The sequence below is a fragment of the Hevea brasiliensis genome, chromosome 18 (assembly GCF_030052815.1).
Source record: "Hevea brasiliensis isolate MT/VB/25A 57/8 chromosome 18, ASM3005281v1, whole genome shotgun sequence".
Taxonomy (NCBI): Eukaryota; Viridiplantae; Streptophyta; class Magnoliopsida; order Malpighiales; family Euphorbiaceae; genus Hevea; species Hevea brasiliensis.
The window spans coordinates 35,221,296-35,240,162 of NC_079510.1; the positions used below are offsets into that span (position 1 = coordinate 35,221,296).

An 18,867-nucleotide genomic window follows, 5' to 3' on the forward strand; every position below is an offset into this window, starting at 1 on the left:
TGCACATATTCAAAGTAGAAACATCCCTGTAGTTAACAGTGTTCATCATTAATCAGAGTTCAAAAGCCACATCTCAATTTCAATTAACAGATGACATTATGGGAATAAAGGTATAAGCATTGAAAGGGTCTTCTTTTTTTCTTTTCTCTTGGCTAGATGGACAATGCAGGGCAAAGAAAGAAAAAGGCATTGCATTAATTTTCATAACTAATCTGCATAAACTCGTAACTGTATTAAAGAAATTGATGGCCAACAGTAACTCATCTCCAAAGAATATTCCAATTCAACTACATGTTTAACCGCAATTCAGACATCTCAATGTTTCTTGCTATTTACAGGACAATGATGAACAAAAAGAAAAGCAAATTATAAACTCTGGCTCACTGAAGATCAAATATGCGAGTAAAATAATATGCGAGTAAAATAAAGACCGTACTCACTAAAACTCAAATATGCTCTTATATATAACTTCTGTTATGAACCCAAAACAAGACCCTCCCGAGCAATATTGGTCACACGAAGCACAGCTTGTGCGCTTAAAGGGGAGAGCTTTGACTGACAGAAATGCTCCCAAGAACTCAGCTCTGAATGCTCAGATACTGCTGGTGTGAGGTCATGTGACTTCTCATATACAGTTTGCAGCTCCAAGAGGAGGGCTCTAGCTGCCTCCCTAGATTCAGGAAGTTGGTCACTAAGCTGTGATGCAGCTACTAGGATCAATTTGTCAATCCCATATGATTTAATCCCTTCAACACCCTGTTGATACAAACATGATTAAATGATTAAGGGCATAAACTAGGAACAACTGAACAAGTGCACATGAAGGCAACAAAATAAATGCAACCCAATTTAGGTTTACATTTTCTCCTCAATCCAGTGCAAGTGTATATATATATATATATATAACCAAATCATCATTCTTATCTCTGTCACAAGTACATGCATGCATGCACACCCCAATCGGTAGGGAAAGAAGGTAGCAAAATAGAGTTAATCACATGAGGAAGAGCAAACAAAACCTCAAATAAACCCTTTTATCATAAGGTCTGCACATGACTAAGGAGCAATGTTCTATATATATATATATATATATATATATATATATATATATATATATATATATATATATATATATATAACCAAATCATCATTCTTATCTCTGTCACAAGTACATGTATGCATGCACACCCCAAACGGTAGGGAAAGAAGGTAGCAAAATAGAGTTAATCACATGAGGAAGAGCAAACAAAACCTCAAATAAACCCTTTTATCATAAGGTCTGCACATGACTAAGGAGCAATGTTCTCACAGCAGAAAGGAGATATGCACACGTATAAGAATGAAGACGGGATGCAGCTTAACATCCAAAACACTAGGTGTATGCAATATGGTTACAGGTATTATACCGGAGGTAGACAAAGAACACAAGCAGGAGCTCTAAAAACAAAATAGTAAAATAACAACAGCAGCATATCAATTCAAGAACTTTCAATAAACTTATTTAAAAATGACAAACACTACAGTACTGTGAAATTCTCAAATCACAACAGATAAGGTGGCATCCGCATTGGCAACATCAAAGGTAGAAATAAGACAATAAATTAGAAATGCAATGAGATAAAGCAGTCAAAAATAATGTAAGGTTTAATATGAACTCTTATTATGGAGGACAAAAAAAGGAATGGAATTATCAATTAAGCTCAATAATCAAATTGAAAAGTAGATGATTCTATTAAAATTTGTCTTCCTACCAGTTGTGGTACACTTCGAGAAAAGCACATTGATGCCTTAGCTCGAATTCGAGGATTCCTATTCTTAAGATATGGCTGCAACTTTGGTAACAACAGTGTAGGGGAAACCCAAGTCGTCATTGCTACCAGAGCTCTCTCAGCTGCCTCACATACAAATCGTTTGTCTTGTGAAGACTTGAGAAGAAGTTGTACAAGCTGCATATATCAAATTTAACCACATTTTGAGAAAAAGAGAGAAACACATCAGGTCACATAAGGCAAAAACAATGCACAAAAGAACTAGCTCAACAAATGAAGCAGAAACTATTGTTGAAATAAAGTACCAGAGGATCCAGTGAATCAATCAAGTGATCATTATATGCACTGAACATGTCAGCAGAAGTCATAATTGCGGTTTTACAAACGGCGCTTCTTGGATTCTTCAATGACTTGACAATGAGTGGTATCACATCACCCCTGTTTATTGCATATGATCATACAAAATGGATTCATGATTGAGGAAAAAAGAGGGAAATTTTTGTTTTGGCACTAGTGCCCTATTAATCAGATCAAATAAAAACACTTACAGCATATCCAGCAATGCTTCCTTGTGAAATATGGATAACCGACGTACATTGTTAAGTGATTCACAAACCAGAATCCAATCTTTAGAGTCTAGACCAGCCAAGAGTGTCTGAAACATGGAACAATAAATAAATGCATATAACATAAGAGATGGGACTAGAGGTGCTTTAATATCTGAAAAATGTAACATCTGAAATGGTAACTTCAACATACTAACCTTTACACTGGTATCAACATCATCTACATCACTCAAATTCTCGGACTCAATATATTCCATCTCCGCATTACCTATCGCCACTCCAGGATTAGCAGTTCCATCTCCATTAACAGTAGCTGAAACAAATGAGTCAGAGTTTTTTCTCTCTGACTTTTCAAAATTTTTATCACTGTTCTCACAGTAAGGTTTGGAAAAATTCCCTTTACTAGAGCTTTCATTCTTCCTCTCGGATCCAGGTAGTGTATTTAGGTCTCTAAGTGCATTCCCCGACATCACTGTTGGGACAAAAGCCTGAAACGGAAAATGAAGTGTCTCATCAAAGTCAGCCACATGAGATGCAAAGACCGTACAAATTGGCCAATACAAAGTTATGATAATCAAACTTTCATGCCAAACTGCCATTCTTAAAATATAAAAACCCTCAACTTAACCCACCCCCACAAAACCCCAACCCCCCCCCCCCCCCCCACCCACCCAAGAAAAAAGAGGAAATTTTCCAACACTTCTTTTTGTTTCAACCATTAGCCTATCACTAGTGCAGGTGTTCATATTGTGCTTGTAGCAACTATAGTTGAATAATCATTGGGCCCTTGATTTTAATCCAGAAAATCATCAGTTACCTTATCAGTTCAATGCGCTACAAGGTTTAAAAACATATTTATTAACTATTTAGCCAATCCTCGCACATAGATACAAATATGACATCAATATTTCATAGCCACAAGTACCATTCTTATCAACCTAAAAGACTAGACCAAGGACAAACATCCTTTTATCCATTCATTCTTGATGAAAAACCAATATCCAAATTTTCCTTTAACTTCACATCAAGCACGCCAGAATCAATCACTAACTACTACATATACATTACAATAAGTCTACAGATGTAGATCAAAATTGTGCAAAAAATGCAAACCCATTAACCCAAAAAAAGGGTAAAAAAATAAGTGACTACATTTTCAAACCCCAAGCACGATTTGATACATCCATAATATAAAACCTGCTCCCAACTCTTTTCTCTTTTTCCCCTAATTATTATTCATATTTCACAAATGATAACCCAGAAATTAACAACCAAAGTGAAATTACTAATCAAATTCTCACTAAATTAAAAAGCGCAGCTCCATTGATAAAACAAAGCAAAAAAAAAAAACTAACCAAACAAGGATCTAAATCCTATTAATTCATTTCAAAAAGCCAAGCAAAAAGGGGAAAACACAAATGCAGAAAGAAAAATCCCATTAAATAGCAAGATCTCGCCGTACAGATCACATTACTGAAAGCTAAAATAAAAAATTTGACAGATAAATACAAATACCACAACATAAGGAGAAAGTAGGGAGAGAGAAACCGTACCAAGGAAGAGAGAGAGAGAGACAGAGAGAGAGAGTTAGTGAAGCAGTAGTCGGCAGTCTTCTTTGTGCGAGAGTGAAAATGGGGAGACTTTATAAGATTTTTAGAGAGAGAAAGAGAATAGTAGAGAGAGGAAATTGGACGGAAGTGAAGTAACTGGCGAGAGACCTCAGCAGCAAATGAGAAGACATCGCAGCGAGACGGATAATTCTCGGCATAGGCCGGCAAGCACGTGACACTTACACGTGATTGACCGCCCCAGTCTCGTCTCGTCTGTTTTTTCGGGTATTTAAAATTTCTGTTTTTTTAGTCTTTGTGATTACCCTTGGATTTCTAGTTAATATCAAGACTGCCACTATTTGATTTTTGAAATGACGCTCCAACGCGATGAAAATGAGAGGTTTGAAATTATACTTTATCGTTTGAAATACAAAGCTTTATTTTGTTTTATTTATCTATTTATTTATTTATGCATTTAAGACACTATTAATGATAATAATTACAAATTATTAATATAATTTAATAAAAATTTTAAATCAACGTGCAAAAAGTTGAAGAATTCAAAATTTCATTCTCCTTTCTTTCATTCCTTTCATTCCATTTTAAGTGTTTTTTAAGTGTTTTTTTATAAATAATAAGAAAATAATTAAATAGTTTTTATAAAAGAAATACCAATAATTGATAATATAGTTTTATTGTAATTAATTTTATATAAATCTCAATATAAATATTTAATCGAGGATAATTTATTATTTGATCATTAAATTTTAATTAATATTATGATTTGATCCTTATTTTTTTAAATTTAACGATTTAATTCCTTATTTATTCTTCTATCAAAATTAGATGACCTTCAATCTAATATTATTGTTAGTTTAAATAAAAATAAATAAATATACTCTTTATTCAATTAAGAGAAATTTATTATTTAGTCTCTGAATTTTGATCAATATTCAATTTGATATCTATATTTTAGAAATTGAATGATTTCGTCTCCGTATTTGATAATTATTGAAATTATTATAATTTGTTTTCTTTTTCTTATTAACTTTGTTCCTATTAAAATTTTTTTTTGAAATTTTTTTATATAATAGAAAGAATTAATTTATTTGATGACAATTAATTTTAATTAAAGGAAAATATGAGTAAGGAACTAAATTATTTAATTTCCAAAATATAGGGACCAAGTTATAATATTGATCAAAATCCATAAACTAAATAATAAAATCTTAATTAAATAAATGGTATATTTATTTTTTCACTTAAACTAACGATAATATTGAATGAAAAAATCTTTAGTGATAGCTAAATCGTTCAATTTCCAAAATACAAGAATCAAGTTACAATATGATCAAAATTCAAGGACCAAATAATAAATTTTCCTTTAATCTAAAAGTTATTAAACTCATTTTTGAGGACAAATTTATACTAGATGCACTCATAATTGGTTAAAGTACCATTTTATTTAATTAAGATAGAAAAAGATGATAAAAAAAAAATAAATGCATTAGAATAATTATAAACAAGGATAAAATTGGAAAAAAAAATAATACTTTCTTAATTCTCTAAAAAAGCAAATAATAAAGTGAGATAAATTTTTTTAAAAAATCACTTAAAATGAGACAAAAGAGTGTAATTTTTTATATTTATTGAATGAAATTTTAAATTTATTTCATAAATTTTTTTCAGAAGGTTTGTATAAAAAATAATTAATAATTTTTTTTTTAACTACAATAGTTATTGCATTAACAAGGCTCACAGGGCAACAATTATTAAAGGGCCTAGATAGAAATAAAACAAGAGGCCTAAATCCAACCAAAAACAACCACAGCCCAACATAGAGGCCCTAACCAAAATCCCAACATAGAAAACTTAGATGAGGGGAGGAGGAATAGTGCGGTCGCTCAGCCTCTGCTTTGTACTGGATTGCTGATGGAATAGAGAAAACCACAATCGTCTAAAAGAATAGAAAGCTGCTCAAACCCAAGAAACACCAAGATTCAACCCCAAATGGCAGCTGACCTGCTATCTCCTCCAAAACTAGCACCGCTAGCTTAACTAAAATAGTGGCATGATATAACTCACTAACCTCTCAATCAACAATCGTCTTTTTGTCTTTTTTTTTTTTTATTTCTTATTTTTATATTACTAGTTTTCAAACCACATGCATTACACGTCTATCAAATTAGAAAAGAAAAAAAAAATTTGAAGTGTATATGATTCATTATTATTAATGCAAAAAATATATATATATATATTCTAAAAAAATAAATGGATAAAATTGATTTTAGCTGTGATTTTTTTTTTAATTAGTATCCGGTATAATTCAATACACTGGAATTCTAGATTTAGTTACTAATAAAATATTAGAATTGTATCAAAACAATAAAATTATTATGAGCTTATTAGCACATAAATTCTTAAGTATATAAATAAATATTCGAACAATATGACTATTTATCACTTAATAATTTTTTTTTTCTTCAAATTATGACTACTTAGCAATTTAGAAAATATTATATATTTAAGTCATGGACTATCTTGTTTGAGACACTTGTCCGATGGAAAATCAAACATTAAAAATCATACTTTTCAATTATAAAAATAATTAATTGATGTATGTGAAAATATTATTATAATAAATTAAAAAAAATTAATTTTTGAAATTCAAAGAAGCATCGATAAGAATGAAGAATGAGGAATAAAAAAAATTAATATTCAATGAAAAAAATAATTTAGTTTAAGAGAAATATTTTAATTACTATGTATAAAAATTATGATAAAAATTAAATATTTATATTTTAATAAATATTGAATATTTATGAATTAATAATAAATTATAGGTGCACATGCAATACATTTACAATATATTGTAGAGCTTGTGCAAATTTTATTAGAGAATTTTACTCATTTTATTATTTTAGTTGATGCTGTAATTGACTTTTTTGAAATTTAATATATATATATATATATATATATATATATATAAGGCTAATATATAGATAAAATAAATCAGTAAAAAATTTTTCTTTCACATTTATCTTCTTTTATTAATTTTTTTAGGCACAATTTATTTTTACATATTCAATTATGTATTTTATTATTAATAAATCTATTAATATTTAAAATGTATTAAGAGTTAGAATTTTAATGAATCTTAACCTTAATAAAAACCGAGATAACATTTTTATTTCAAAGAAAGGATAAAAAATGGCATGAACGCCTAGGAAGAATTTGGTATCCATCTTACAAAAATCATTTTATAATATTATATTATTATTTTATAACAATTATATCTTATAAAAGAGAATAATTAATTAATATTTATTTTTTACTTTAATTTTTAAAGACAATAATGAAAAATAATAGAAAAATTTTTATTAGAAAAAAACTCTTTTATAAGGTATTGTGAGCCTTGATTAAATTCAAATTAAAATAAAATTAAATCAAAAACCAAAAGAAAATATTAAAATCGAAGAATACTTATTAAATTTAAATTGGAATAGTTTAGTTGAACATTTGTTAAATAAAGTTTAATATGAATATTTATTCAGTAAATTAAGTTTTTTTTTTAATTTTAAATAAGATCAATATAAAGAAGATATAATATATAAAAGTTATAAGATTCGTAATTTAATAAAAAGAATCGCAAATATATATATATATATATATATATATATATATATATATATATATATATATATATATATATATAAGTTAGTTTAGTTGAACATTTGTTAAATAAAGTTTAATATGAATATTTATTCAGTAAATTAAGTTTTTTTTTTTAATTTTAAATAAGATCAATATAAAGAAGATATAATATATAAAAGTTATAAGATTCGTAATTTAATAAAAAGAATCGCAAATATATATATATATATATATATATATATATATATATATATATATATATATATATATAAGTTAACTTGCATATAATAGTAATCTATGATTTTAACTTTCAAACAATATATTCAGTCATTTATAAACTTTTAAACAACATTTTTACTCATTCACACCTAAGACTTGCTTGTATGATATCTTTTTTATTTTACTACATATAAGTTATTTGTCACTTTGCTCTAATGTTGAGGTTTGATCATTGATGGTCATCATTTGAAGGAGTAATAATAGCTTCAGAAAGGGAAATTTTTTATCTGACTCGATATATAATAAACTGAATATATTCGCATATAAAATAAACAAAATTCGTATATTTATATTTTAGGTTTAGGAAACACATCAACCGTGACAAGAAATAGAAAGCGGGAGAGTGGGAAGAACAGAACAGGACATATTCTAGTAAAGTAAAATTACAAGTTGGAAGTGGTTTGTGACGTGAGGTTGAAGCACATGGGAAGTGTTTTTGTTGAGTGGACACTTGCACCCACCTTGGCTCTTCTCTTGCAATTGAATATCTTATAGAAAGTTTCCATTGTGTCTTGAAATTCAACTACCCATGCATGGATTTGCCATTGAATATCTTATGGAAAATTTAAGGTTGATCTCACATTTGATAAGGATTTAATCAATGCAATCGATTATAGTAAATAGTCATAATAAAATCATTATACATTCAATAATTACTATAGTTATATTTAAAAACCTTCAAATTTTATTCATTAATATAAACCTTAGTTCAATTTCAAGCATTTCAGCCACACCCAACCCAACTGGCTTCCATTTATATATGTTCCAAGCTAAGCAACTATTGGAAATATAGCATTACACCTATCTTAACAATGTTAAAATATTAAGTTTAACGAAGCTTCTTATTATGACCACACCCACCATGGCAAGGGTTCTTCCTCCTGCTGATCTCCGGCCGTCACAAACACATCATCACTCCCATCATCCTCCTCTGATTGCACGCTATCACCTGGGCCTCCGATTACACATCCTCCATAGTTATCATTCTGAAAGAAAGAATCCCCACTGTCCAAAAGCTGCGGACTGTCTTCATCCACCACTGCACTTCTGGTGCTTCCTGAACTCAGGCGGTCCTCAACCTTCACACCCATTTGAACATCACATGCGTTGGCTATATCCACCTGAAGCGAGTCAGAGTTTTGCTGCGGTAGTGCTCCGGTCACGTCTTTGGCTTCCAGCTTCTCAGTCAAAGAAACGACCTGCAGTTTAATTAGTTCATGCAAATTAATAAAAGGCAATAAGAATAATAAGTCCAAATTTGCTAGCTCATCTTTCCCTTTCCGAAAAGAAAGAGTCCATAGGCATATTTTCAAGAAAGCCACGAGGGTTTATTCCAATTTTTTTTTCTTGAACTTTTGAAAGCAAAGTGTGGTTTAGAACAATATTAACATTTGAAGGAAAATTATCGACTAATTAATCTTTTGGTTTATCATATGCATAAACAATTATAATTTTGAAAAGAGATGTAAAGAAGAAGGTATACCTCAGATTTAAGCTTCTCATTTTGCTTTACAGCAGTGTCGTAATTAGAGAGAAGAGAATCATAAGAAGCTTTGAGAAGATCATAGTCTCTCTCAAGTTGCTTGGTCTTCCATCGAGCCCTGCGGTTTTGGAACCATATAGCCACTTGCCTGGGCTGTAATCCCAGCTTCTTGGCCAGCTGAGTCTTTCGTTCGGGCTCCAGCTTGTTCTCTTCCTGAAAACTCTTCTCCAGCAGATTCACCTTCAGAACCACGGCCATTTTAATTATATTATACACCAACTTTTAATATCTTTGCTACCCTTCTTGGTTAATTACATTAAAAAAGAAAATTCTCATGCTTGGAATCATGCTTATTCTTTCAACTGGGCAGCCAGGTAAAAAGAAATATGGAATAACGAATAATATTTATTATTGTTATTTTAATTTAATCCATAAATTACTTTAGGTTCTAGTATCATTTGGATTCTTTTAATAGGAATTTGATGCTGATAAGGCTAGAAAATTGGATATTACATTAGAGATGTGTCGATGGATATATATGCCAAATCTCACAAGGATTTAATTTATTATTCTTGATTCTTGGCAATTTACCTGCTCCAGAGTGAGGCGTCGCTTCTTCTCCGGCAACTGTTCCTCATAATATTCTTCGTCGAACAAGTCTTCCGGCGAGCTGAAAAATGGTCTCTTCTTGGAGGTATCCTCCATGTTCAACATTGATGATCTTGGACCTTCATCATAGAAAATTAGAACAAGTACAATAATTAATTAACCCACCTTAATTAATCTTTAATTTGATTTATATGCTAATCAAACCCTTCTTGTGATCACAGTTTAATTACACCTTCCACTCGGCTAATTTTAACGAAGGACAAAAAGAGAAATCAAAGAAAAGAGTCAACCCATATTCTTTTATTTTCGTTCTTTTCGATTTTCAGCAACCAAACAGTAAGATAAAAGAAGTGAAATATTATTGTTTACCTCGGAAAACGGGATTACAGTTCCTAAGGAACAGCATGTTCCCGTTGCAAGAAGAAGGATTAAAGAAAAGCCGTCCAGACTCCATCTTCACTCTCTGAATGATCTCCGGCAAATTTTGCCGTTGAAATTCCACCAGCAAGTGGAACACAAAAGAAAACTAATAGAACGTTTGTGTGTGTGTGTATAGGTTATATGTGTACGTATAGAAGGTAAGTTAGAAAAGCATAAGTTTGTGGCGAAAGAAGCTGGTAGTCCAAAGCAACCTTGCCGGTGTCTCCAGCGGACAGATGCAAAATCCCATCACGCCACGGCCAACCTTCGCCAACTAGCTTCGAGTGTTTTGTTGATCAGTTTTTCCTTGCAGAGAGAAAGAGAGAGAGCTAAAAAGAATTAACAGGGCCAAGAAATTCACCAAATCTCCATGGAAATAGTGAAGTGACCACTAAAAGACTGAAATCTTCGTAAAGAAATCGCCGGAAAGTTTTGGATTCCGGCGAGAAAGAAAGATTTTTAAAGCAGAAAGTGTCGCTTCTAGGTGTTTTTTGCAAATAGAAGGTTGAGCTTTCAAGTCGATCGTATTTTATATTTGAGGGGATGACTTTGAATGACGAAAATGCCCTTCTAGAATGGAATTTGTTTACTTAAAAGCATGGGGTTTTTGGTGTTTTTGATCTTGTTGGACTTTAGTGTAGAGTTGACTAACGTGCGCCCAGGGTGAGTGTGGGCGAGCTTTGGTGGACTTTAGAGGACAGAATAAAGTGGATGGTTATGGTAGAACACTACTCCAAATTACCTCGGTTGAACTTAATTAATAATGTTAATATTGATCTTATATTTAATTAAATTTTATTTTAAATTATTTAAATTTAATTACTGCTATCTGAATATTATTTAGATGGTTTAATCTTATTTATTTTAATAATAATTTAGTTAAAAATACTTTTAATACTTTATTATTTCAAATTTAAAAATTTTATAAAATATTTTTATTTATTTATTTAAAAACATATAAATTTTATATTTTAAATTTAATTAATAATATATAAAAATAGATTACTTAATTCATAAATTTAAATTTAACCTTAATTTGATAGAGTATTATTTTTTAAATTTAAATATATTTTAAATTTGATTATATATTACTTAAATTCATGTCAATATAATTTAATTGGATCAAGTGCCTTAAAGTATCTAATTCATTACCTTTCTGAAAAAGAGTGTTAAATTTATTAGGGATGACAACCAATATTTTTCACTTAATTTGATTTTATAAAAATTTAATTATGTATTATCATCTTTGATAATTTTAATTTTATTTTATAAAAATTTAATAGTGTATTATTATCTTTGATAATTAGTATCTATGTCGATTTTAGATTTAAATATTTTTATTTGTTACCTAATTTTGTTTATAAAAATTATTAATATTATATATATATATATAATTAAACATTTAAAATAATTAAAAAATTTTTGGAAGGGCACATTTAATTTATTAATATGACAAATATCATATAGATTATTTGAATAATCTAAAAAGGGGTTTTTGTCAAAATTGTTTAATTAATGGCTCAACAACGCACATACAATTGAATGAAATGGATCAATTTTAGTGGTTTAATAAGTTGGTTTAGGGATTTAATGGGATTCTATATATTTAAATGATTATGATGAAATTAATCAAGATCATGGTTAAATTATATTTAGGGAGATGATAGGGTTTTCCACAACAATCCTTGCACATGAAGAAGGAGAAGAATAAAAAGAGTGAAAATAACATAAGCATCTTCCATTGATTATCTCCACATAGTGGGGTTTTAAAAGGTCTTCAAATTTCTGTGGGCAATTATGGTATTTCGTTGATCTATCTTCTTCTTCTTTATTATTATTATTATTATTATTATTATCATTTAAGGGACCACTGATTCATCAGTTACTGTAGTTAATGTGACATATAGTGCCATGCACTTACTTTTTTGCATTAATTCTTATCATATCATTACTGTTTTTTTGAATAATCATTAAATTTTTAATTATTTTAGGAAAAACAATAGAAGCGTATATATTCAAAATATTTTATTTTTATAATATGAAATAGGGATAATTATAAAAAAAAACTTTATATTCACTAAATTTTTACAATTCTACTTTATATTATGAAAATTTTTAATTAAATTATAAATTTTTTAACTCTTATTAATTCTATTCATCATTAAGAAAATTATTATTTCACTAATAGAGATATCATGTAAGCGCTATGTAAGAATGTAACTTTAACTTTAATAATATATCGTACTTTTCATATTAGTATGTTAAAATAATATGTTTTTATTTAAAAATAAATATTCTTAGTCTCTTTAGGTATCCTAATATAATACTTTTCTTTCATCTGCCATTATTAAAAAACTATTTAAGTATAATTTATCAAGTATATATTAATATAAGATACTTACATTGAATTAAATATATATTTTTTTCTTTTCATTCAAAGGTATGTCTTCCTCTTTTATATTAACTGCAATTAGGCCAAGCTTATGGTGGTTTATATAATATATCTATTAGCAAGATAACGATTTTCTTAGTAATAAGGTAGAATTGATAATAATAATAATAATAATAATAATAATAATAATAATAATAATAATAATCATCATCATCATCATAAATTAACATTTATAATTAATATTATGAGGAATGTGCAAAACTATATTTAAGATTATGGTTTCTTCAAAATTACACCAGAAGAAGAGTAAATGATATTTATATACAGCTGAAGCTAACAAACTGAGAAACTAACTAACAGACTTGCTTATGTGGACTAACTAATTAACGAATCCTAATAAATTAGTAACTGCTTTGTGCAGCTTATGCATGAATTTCTCCACACACCCCCTCCCCCTTTGAAGAAGTTAAAGATGTATAGAGATTGAATAAGCCCAGCTGTGAAACTAACTCTGAATGATGATGTCGAGAAAGAGCCTTAGTCAGTAAATCAGCTAATTGTCTACTAGACTCAACATAGCTTGTCTTCAAAAAACCACTTTGAATTTGATCTCGTACCAAATGGCAATCCAACTCAATGTACTTTGTACGTTCATGAAAAATTGGATTGGTAGAGATATACAATGCAGCTTGACTGTTGCAATGAAGAGTAGCATGTGGCAAGTCAACCCCAATATCTTTTAACAGTCTATGAAGCCAAATTAATTCACATGTGGCATCACCCATTGCACGATATTCAACTTCTGCTGAAGATCGACAAATGGTATGTTGTCTTTTCGATTTCCAAGAGATCAGGGAGTGTCCTAATAACACACAATAACCAGTAACAAAGTGCCTAGAATTAGGACAAGATGCCCAATCCGAGTCACTATAAGCTCTCAAACACATAGCACTAGTGGAAGATAAGAGAATCCCTTGACCTGGAGACTGTTTTAAGTAATGAAGCACTCTTATTGCTGCATCAAAATGTTGTTGTCATGAGGCATGCATGAATTAGCTTAATTGCTGCACAATAAATGTAATATCGGGTCTAGTAATTGTAAGATAAATGAGACATCCCACTAATCTCTGATATGCACCAAGGTCTGATAACATGTCACCAGAATTAGCTAATAATTTTAAATTTTGTTCCATGGGAGTTGCAATAGGCTTGCATCCAAGTAAACCAGAATCTTGCAATAGCTCAAGTGTGTACTTCCTTTGAGAAAGAAAGATGCCATGTGAAGACGTAGCTATTTCAAGACCTAGGAAGAATTTTAGTGAGCCTATGTCTTTGACAGGAAATATAGTCTTTAAAGAAGCCTTGAAAGCGAAAATATCTGCATCAGAATCCCCTGTTATCACCAAGTCATCAACATAAACCAACACAACCAATATGCCAGAGGAAGAATGCTTAGTAAAAAGAGAATAGTCTGCTTTAGATTGAGCCAATCCCTGATCAAGCAAAAATGAGGAAAATTTAATAAACCATTGTCTACTAGCTTGTTTTAAGCCATATAATAATTTTTTGAGTTTGCAGACTTTTGATGAATTTTCTTTGATATACCCTGGTGGAGGAAGCATATAGATCTCCTCATTTAAATCACCATGTAAAAAAGCATTATTAACATCCATTTGGTAGAGATGCCATTTTTTTATTGCAGCAAGTGCCAAAAGAGTTCTTACAGTATTCATTTTTGCCACCGGTGAAAATGTATCGTGAAAATCTACTCCTTCTTTTTGAGTGTATCTCTTGGCAACAAGTATTGCCTTGTAATGCTCTATAAACCCATCAACATTATGTTTAATCTTATACACCCATTTGCAACTAATAGGAACCTTATTAGCAGGTAAATCAGTCATCTCCTAAGTCCCAGTAGACTCCAGTGCCTGTAATTCTTCATTCCTGGCTTGTATCCACTGTGGATGATTGGCAGCTTCTTGATAGGTGCTAGGTTCTTTGGTATGGCCAAAATTAGTAAGTGTTTTTTGGTATTTTTGAGTAACTAAAGAACAAGAGTAGTAACTAGAAATAGGATATAGAGAAGTACCTGATGCTTCAGAAGATTTTGAATTTGGAGAATGTACAGCATAATGGGTACTATAATTGTTTAACCAGAAAGGAGGTCTAGTGATTCGTGTTGATTTTCCAGGTTGAGGTAACTGAGTGTCAGTAGGATGAGGAATTACTGAATCAGAAGTTGGAGGTATAGCCGAACTAGATGAAGAAATATTCAAAGGAGAAGAAGAAATAATAAAGGGAGAAATAGTAAGGAAAATGAGAAGATTCATCAGAAACTGAAATTGGAAGAACATTTGGAGATGATGTATCAGAAGCAGAACTTTTGAATGGAAATTGAGTTTTATCAAAAATTACATCTCGAGACACAAATTGTTTTTTTCCTTTAAGATCATAAACCAAGTAACCTTTTTTACCAAAGGGATATCCTAAAAAAATACATTTGATACTTCTTGGCTGAAATTTATCCCTTCCAATACTGGAAGATGCTGCAAAACATAAACAGCCAATGGTTCGACAATGAGACATATTGGGAGGATGACCGAAAATGATTTCATATGGACTTTTGTTATTTAATATGGGAGTAGGCAATCTATTGACTATGTAGGTAGCTGTAAGAATACAATCACTTTAGAAGTCTATAGGTAAGGAAGCTTGAAATCTTATGGCTCTTGCTAATTCTAGAAGATGCCTATGTTTCCTTTCAGCAATACCATTTTGTTGAGGGGTATGGACACATGAAGACTTATGAAGTATTCCTAAATTATCAAAAAATTGAGTACATTCTTTGAAAACTCCAGGTCATTATCAGTTCTAACTTTTTTTACTTTGGTAGAAAATTGATTTTGAATGAGAGAAAACAAAGTTTTTAAATTTGACAGAACCTGTGATTTGTGTGACATGAGAAAGGTCCAAGTAAGTCTAGAATGATCATCAACCACAGCGAGAAAATACTGAGCACCTGTATGAGAAGAAATTCTAAATGGACCCCATATATCCATATGTAACAAATTAAAGGGATGAGCAGAAATGGTAGTACTTCTAGAAAATGGCAATCTATGATTCTTTGCTAATGAACAAACTTCACAAATTGTAGTTTTATTATCAATCATAAGATCTAGAAACAAATGTTTTAATTTGGAATAAGAAGCATGGCCTAAATGTACATGTCACAAAGAAAGATCATCAACACTAGCAGAAAAAATTTTACAACTGGAAAGAGACTCAGTAAGTGCAATAGATTGAATAAGAGTGGAATTTGGTTTGATAAGTTGTGTAGAACCTTTAAAAAGATATAGCCCATGCTGTTGCTCACCAATCCCCAAAATCTTCTTTTGCACATGGTCCTGCACTTCACAAAAACTAGATGAAAATTAAACACTACATGGTAAGTCTTTGGTTAATTTGCTAATGGAAAGAAGGTTAAATTGAAATGAAAAGCAACATAGGACATTCTTCAAAACTAATGTGGATGTGAGGTAAACATCACCAATGTAAGTAATAGGTGCTAATGAACCATCTGGTAGTCTAACTTGGGAATTTATAGAAGGAAGTTCCTTGTTTTGAAGAAGGGATGGCAAATTGGTTATATGGTCTGATGCACCACTATCAAGAATCCTATAATCTGATATATGAGTACAAGATTATGAATGAATACTACTTGCAATGTTACCTAAGGAATCTGAAATGAATGAAGAAGAACCTACTGATACAGTGTTTGCTGCTGCTGTAGAAGTATTGATTGTGTTCACATTCATATTTTGCAAGCAAGTGATCAATTGTTGAATTTGAGTGGGGGTTAATGCATCTGCCAAAGGTTTAACAGAAGCACCAGTGTCCATTTGGCTAGCATGATCTTGTACTACTTGCGCAACTCTAGGTTGACCAGAGAATTTTGATTGAGTAGCAGATCTATTATTACTGAACTTGTAATTTGGGGGGAAGCCAATGAGACAAAAACAAGTATCTTTTTGATGTCCTTGTTTCCCACAATGTTCACAAGTCACCTGTTTCTTATACATAGTCCTTTGAAAACTCTGATTATTATCAAAAAACTGATTTCCAGAAAATTGAGACCTCTGTGATACTAAAGCAGCAGAAGTTTGAGATAATGAAGTAGCACATATATTTCTTTGAGATTCCTCCTAAATCAACTTTGCATAGATCTGAGCAACTTTAGGCAAAGGATCTACTAACAATATTTGACTTCTCACAGCTTCATAACTTTCATTCAATCCCATCAAGAACTCAAGATAATGATCAAAATCACTAGGTGTAGGCAAATCATTTCCACTTTTCAATTCAGTTAATTCATCCCATATTTTCCGTAGCTTTGAGAAATAAATAGATATTGAATCATCCCCTTGCTATAAAGCATAAATTTCCTTCTTCAATCGAAAGATTCGTGTAGCATTGTTACCTGAAAATTGATTCCCCAATTCAATCCAAATATCAGTTGTTGTAGCACAATATAACACTGTATCTGCTATTTCTTTGATCACACTGCTGAGCAACTAAGATTTCACAAGGCTATTGCATCTACGCCAAAGAGGATAGAGAGGATCAGTCTGTAACACCCCTGTTTGTATAGCTTGGTATATTTCACTGTTCCGATGACCGGTGTCGGTCCGGACAATTAAGGGGATTAGAACCACACTTAAGACAACTAGATAAGCTATGAACACAAATAATTAGTAATGTCCAATTAGTTAAGTATAAACAAGAAAAATAGAATATAAGAAGTTAAACGAGCCGAGAGTCACAGCGATGGGTGACCTTCTCGGGAACGACTGCGAAGCCGTTTTAAACTCAAATTTCGAACCGTAAAAAGTGACGCTGCAGTCCTTAGGACCCTTATAAACACAGTGGAAAAGAGAAAATCATGAAAAAGATCTGTTAAGCCAGTCAAATAATTAGGTCAGGGAGCCAGAAGAAATATAGAATTAATTACAAACCGGGATGAATCGGCGAGGGGCAATTTGGTCAATTGACCCCGAGAGCAGACTCCTGACCTAACTGTCAAATAAAATCGGAGAAAAGAAAATTTCGGAATCGAAAATTAAATTAAAGAACTAATAAAAAAAAAAGAAAAAAGAAGGAAAATGAAAAAGGTGTAGGGAAATGACATCATGCATGACATCATGCATGATGCCATAAATCTCATAATTAATAATTTGATTAAATGGATTTTTGGGTCTTCCATAAGACAAAAGACATAAAGAAAGAAAAGAAAAAAAAATTAAAACACAAAAGTCTTCTTAAAAAACATCACTCTCCCTCTCCCACACCAAAACCTCCATTAAAGCTCAATTTTGAGCTTGCATATTATAAGATTTTACCATAGAAAAGTAAGCCACCATAGTTAAAGCTTGTCTAGGCAACTTGAGAAGAAGATTGGTCATCAAAGAAAGAAAAAAAGAAGAAAGAAAATTGGAGAAAAGAGGAGTTAGAATTTGCTACACAAAGGTTAGTGATTTAAGTTGCAAATGAGTTTATTACTTGTGTTTATAACTTAGTTAACTTAGAAAAATGCTTAAAATGAAATAAAAATTTGTTGAGGGACCATGAATGATTTTCAGCCAGCATGTATATGGGAGTATATTTGCATGGTTTGATGGATTTAATTGGGTATATAAACCTTAGTTAGTTGAATGACTATGGTTAGAGGCATGGAATCAAGTAAATGCATGAGGTTAGTGAATTAGGGTTTGGACATTAGAGTTTAGAGACAAAAAAATGTGAAAAACTTATAAATGGTGTCTTTGACCTAATGTGAAGTGAAAATTGGTCATTTGTGACCAAATGAGGTGTGTTAAAAGTGTTGGAATTAAAAGCCAATTCGGATTGGATAAGGTCATGTGCTGGCAGCATGACCAAAATTTCATTTGAAGGACCAAAAATGAAATTTTACAAGTCCAATGGATATGGGACCAATTGGGGATGGAAATAGGCACTAAATGACACAATTTTCATTTAGGAAGCCTGCCCAAAAAGTGACTAAAACCTAGTGAACAAAGTAACCGAAATTGAGAAATCGCAGGCTGCCCTGCACAACCTGACCAAATGAACAGTATTTGTTAATTTGGTC

At 30.9% G+C, this 18,867-nt stretch overlaps 2 protein-coding genes across 2 annotated transcripts; both read right to left on the reverse strand.

Annotated features, from left to right (window-relative positions):
- Positions 1 to 213: 213 nt before the first annotated feature.
- Positions 214 to 4,118, reverse strand: LOC110632854 (uncharacterized). The gene is made up of 6 exons (XM_021781215.2): positions 3,889 to 4,118; positions 2,533 to 2,823; positions 2,318 to 2,424; positions 2,075 to 2,207; positions 1,752 to 1,946; positions 214 to 756 (listed from the first exon to the last, which is right to left on the reverse strand). Exons 2-6 carry the CDS (start codon positions 2,803 to 2,805, stop codon positions 475 to 477), a joined length of 990 nt encoding a protein of 329 aa, XP_021636907.2. The 5' UTR covers positions 2,806 to 2,823; positions 3,889 to 4,118; the 3' UTR covers positions 214 to 474.
- Positions 4,119 to 8,480: 4,362 nt separating this feature from the next.
- Positions 8,481 to 10,827, reverse strand: LOC110632844 (homeobox-leucine zipper protein HAT5). The gene is made up of 4 exons (XM_021781194.2): positions 10,280 to 10,827; positions 9,893 to 10,029; positions 9,302 to 9,541; positions 8,481 to 9,017 (listed from the first exon to the last, which is right to left on the reverse strand). Exons 1-4 carry the CDS (start codon positions 10,362 to 10,364, stop codon positions 8,664 to 8,666), a joined length of 816 nt encoding a protein of 271 aa, XP_021636886.2. The 5' UTR covers positions 10,365 to 10,827; the 3' UTR covers positions 8,481 to 8,663.
- Between the last annotated feature and the right edge of the window lie 8,040 nt (positions 10,828 to 18,867).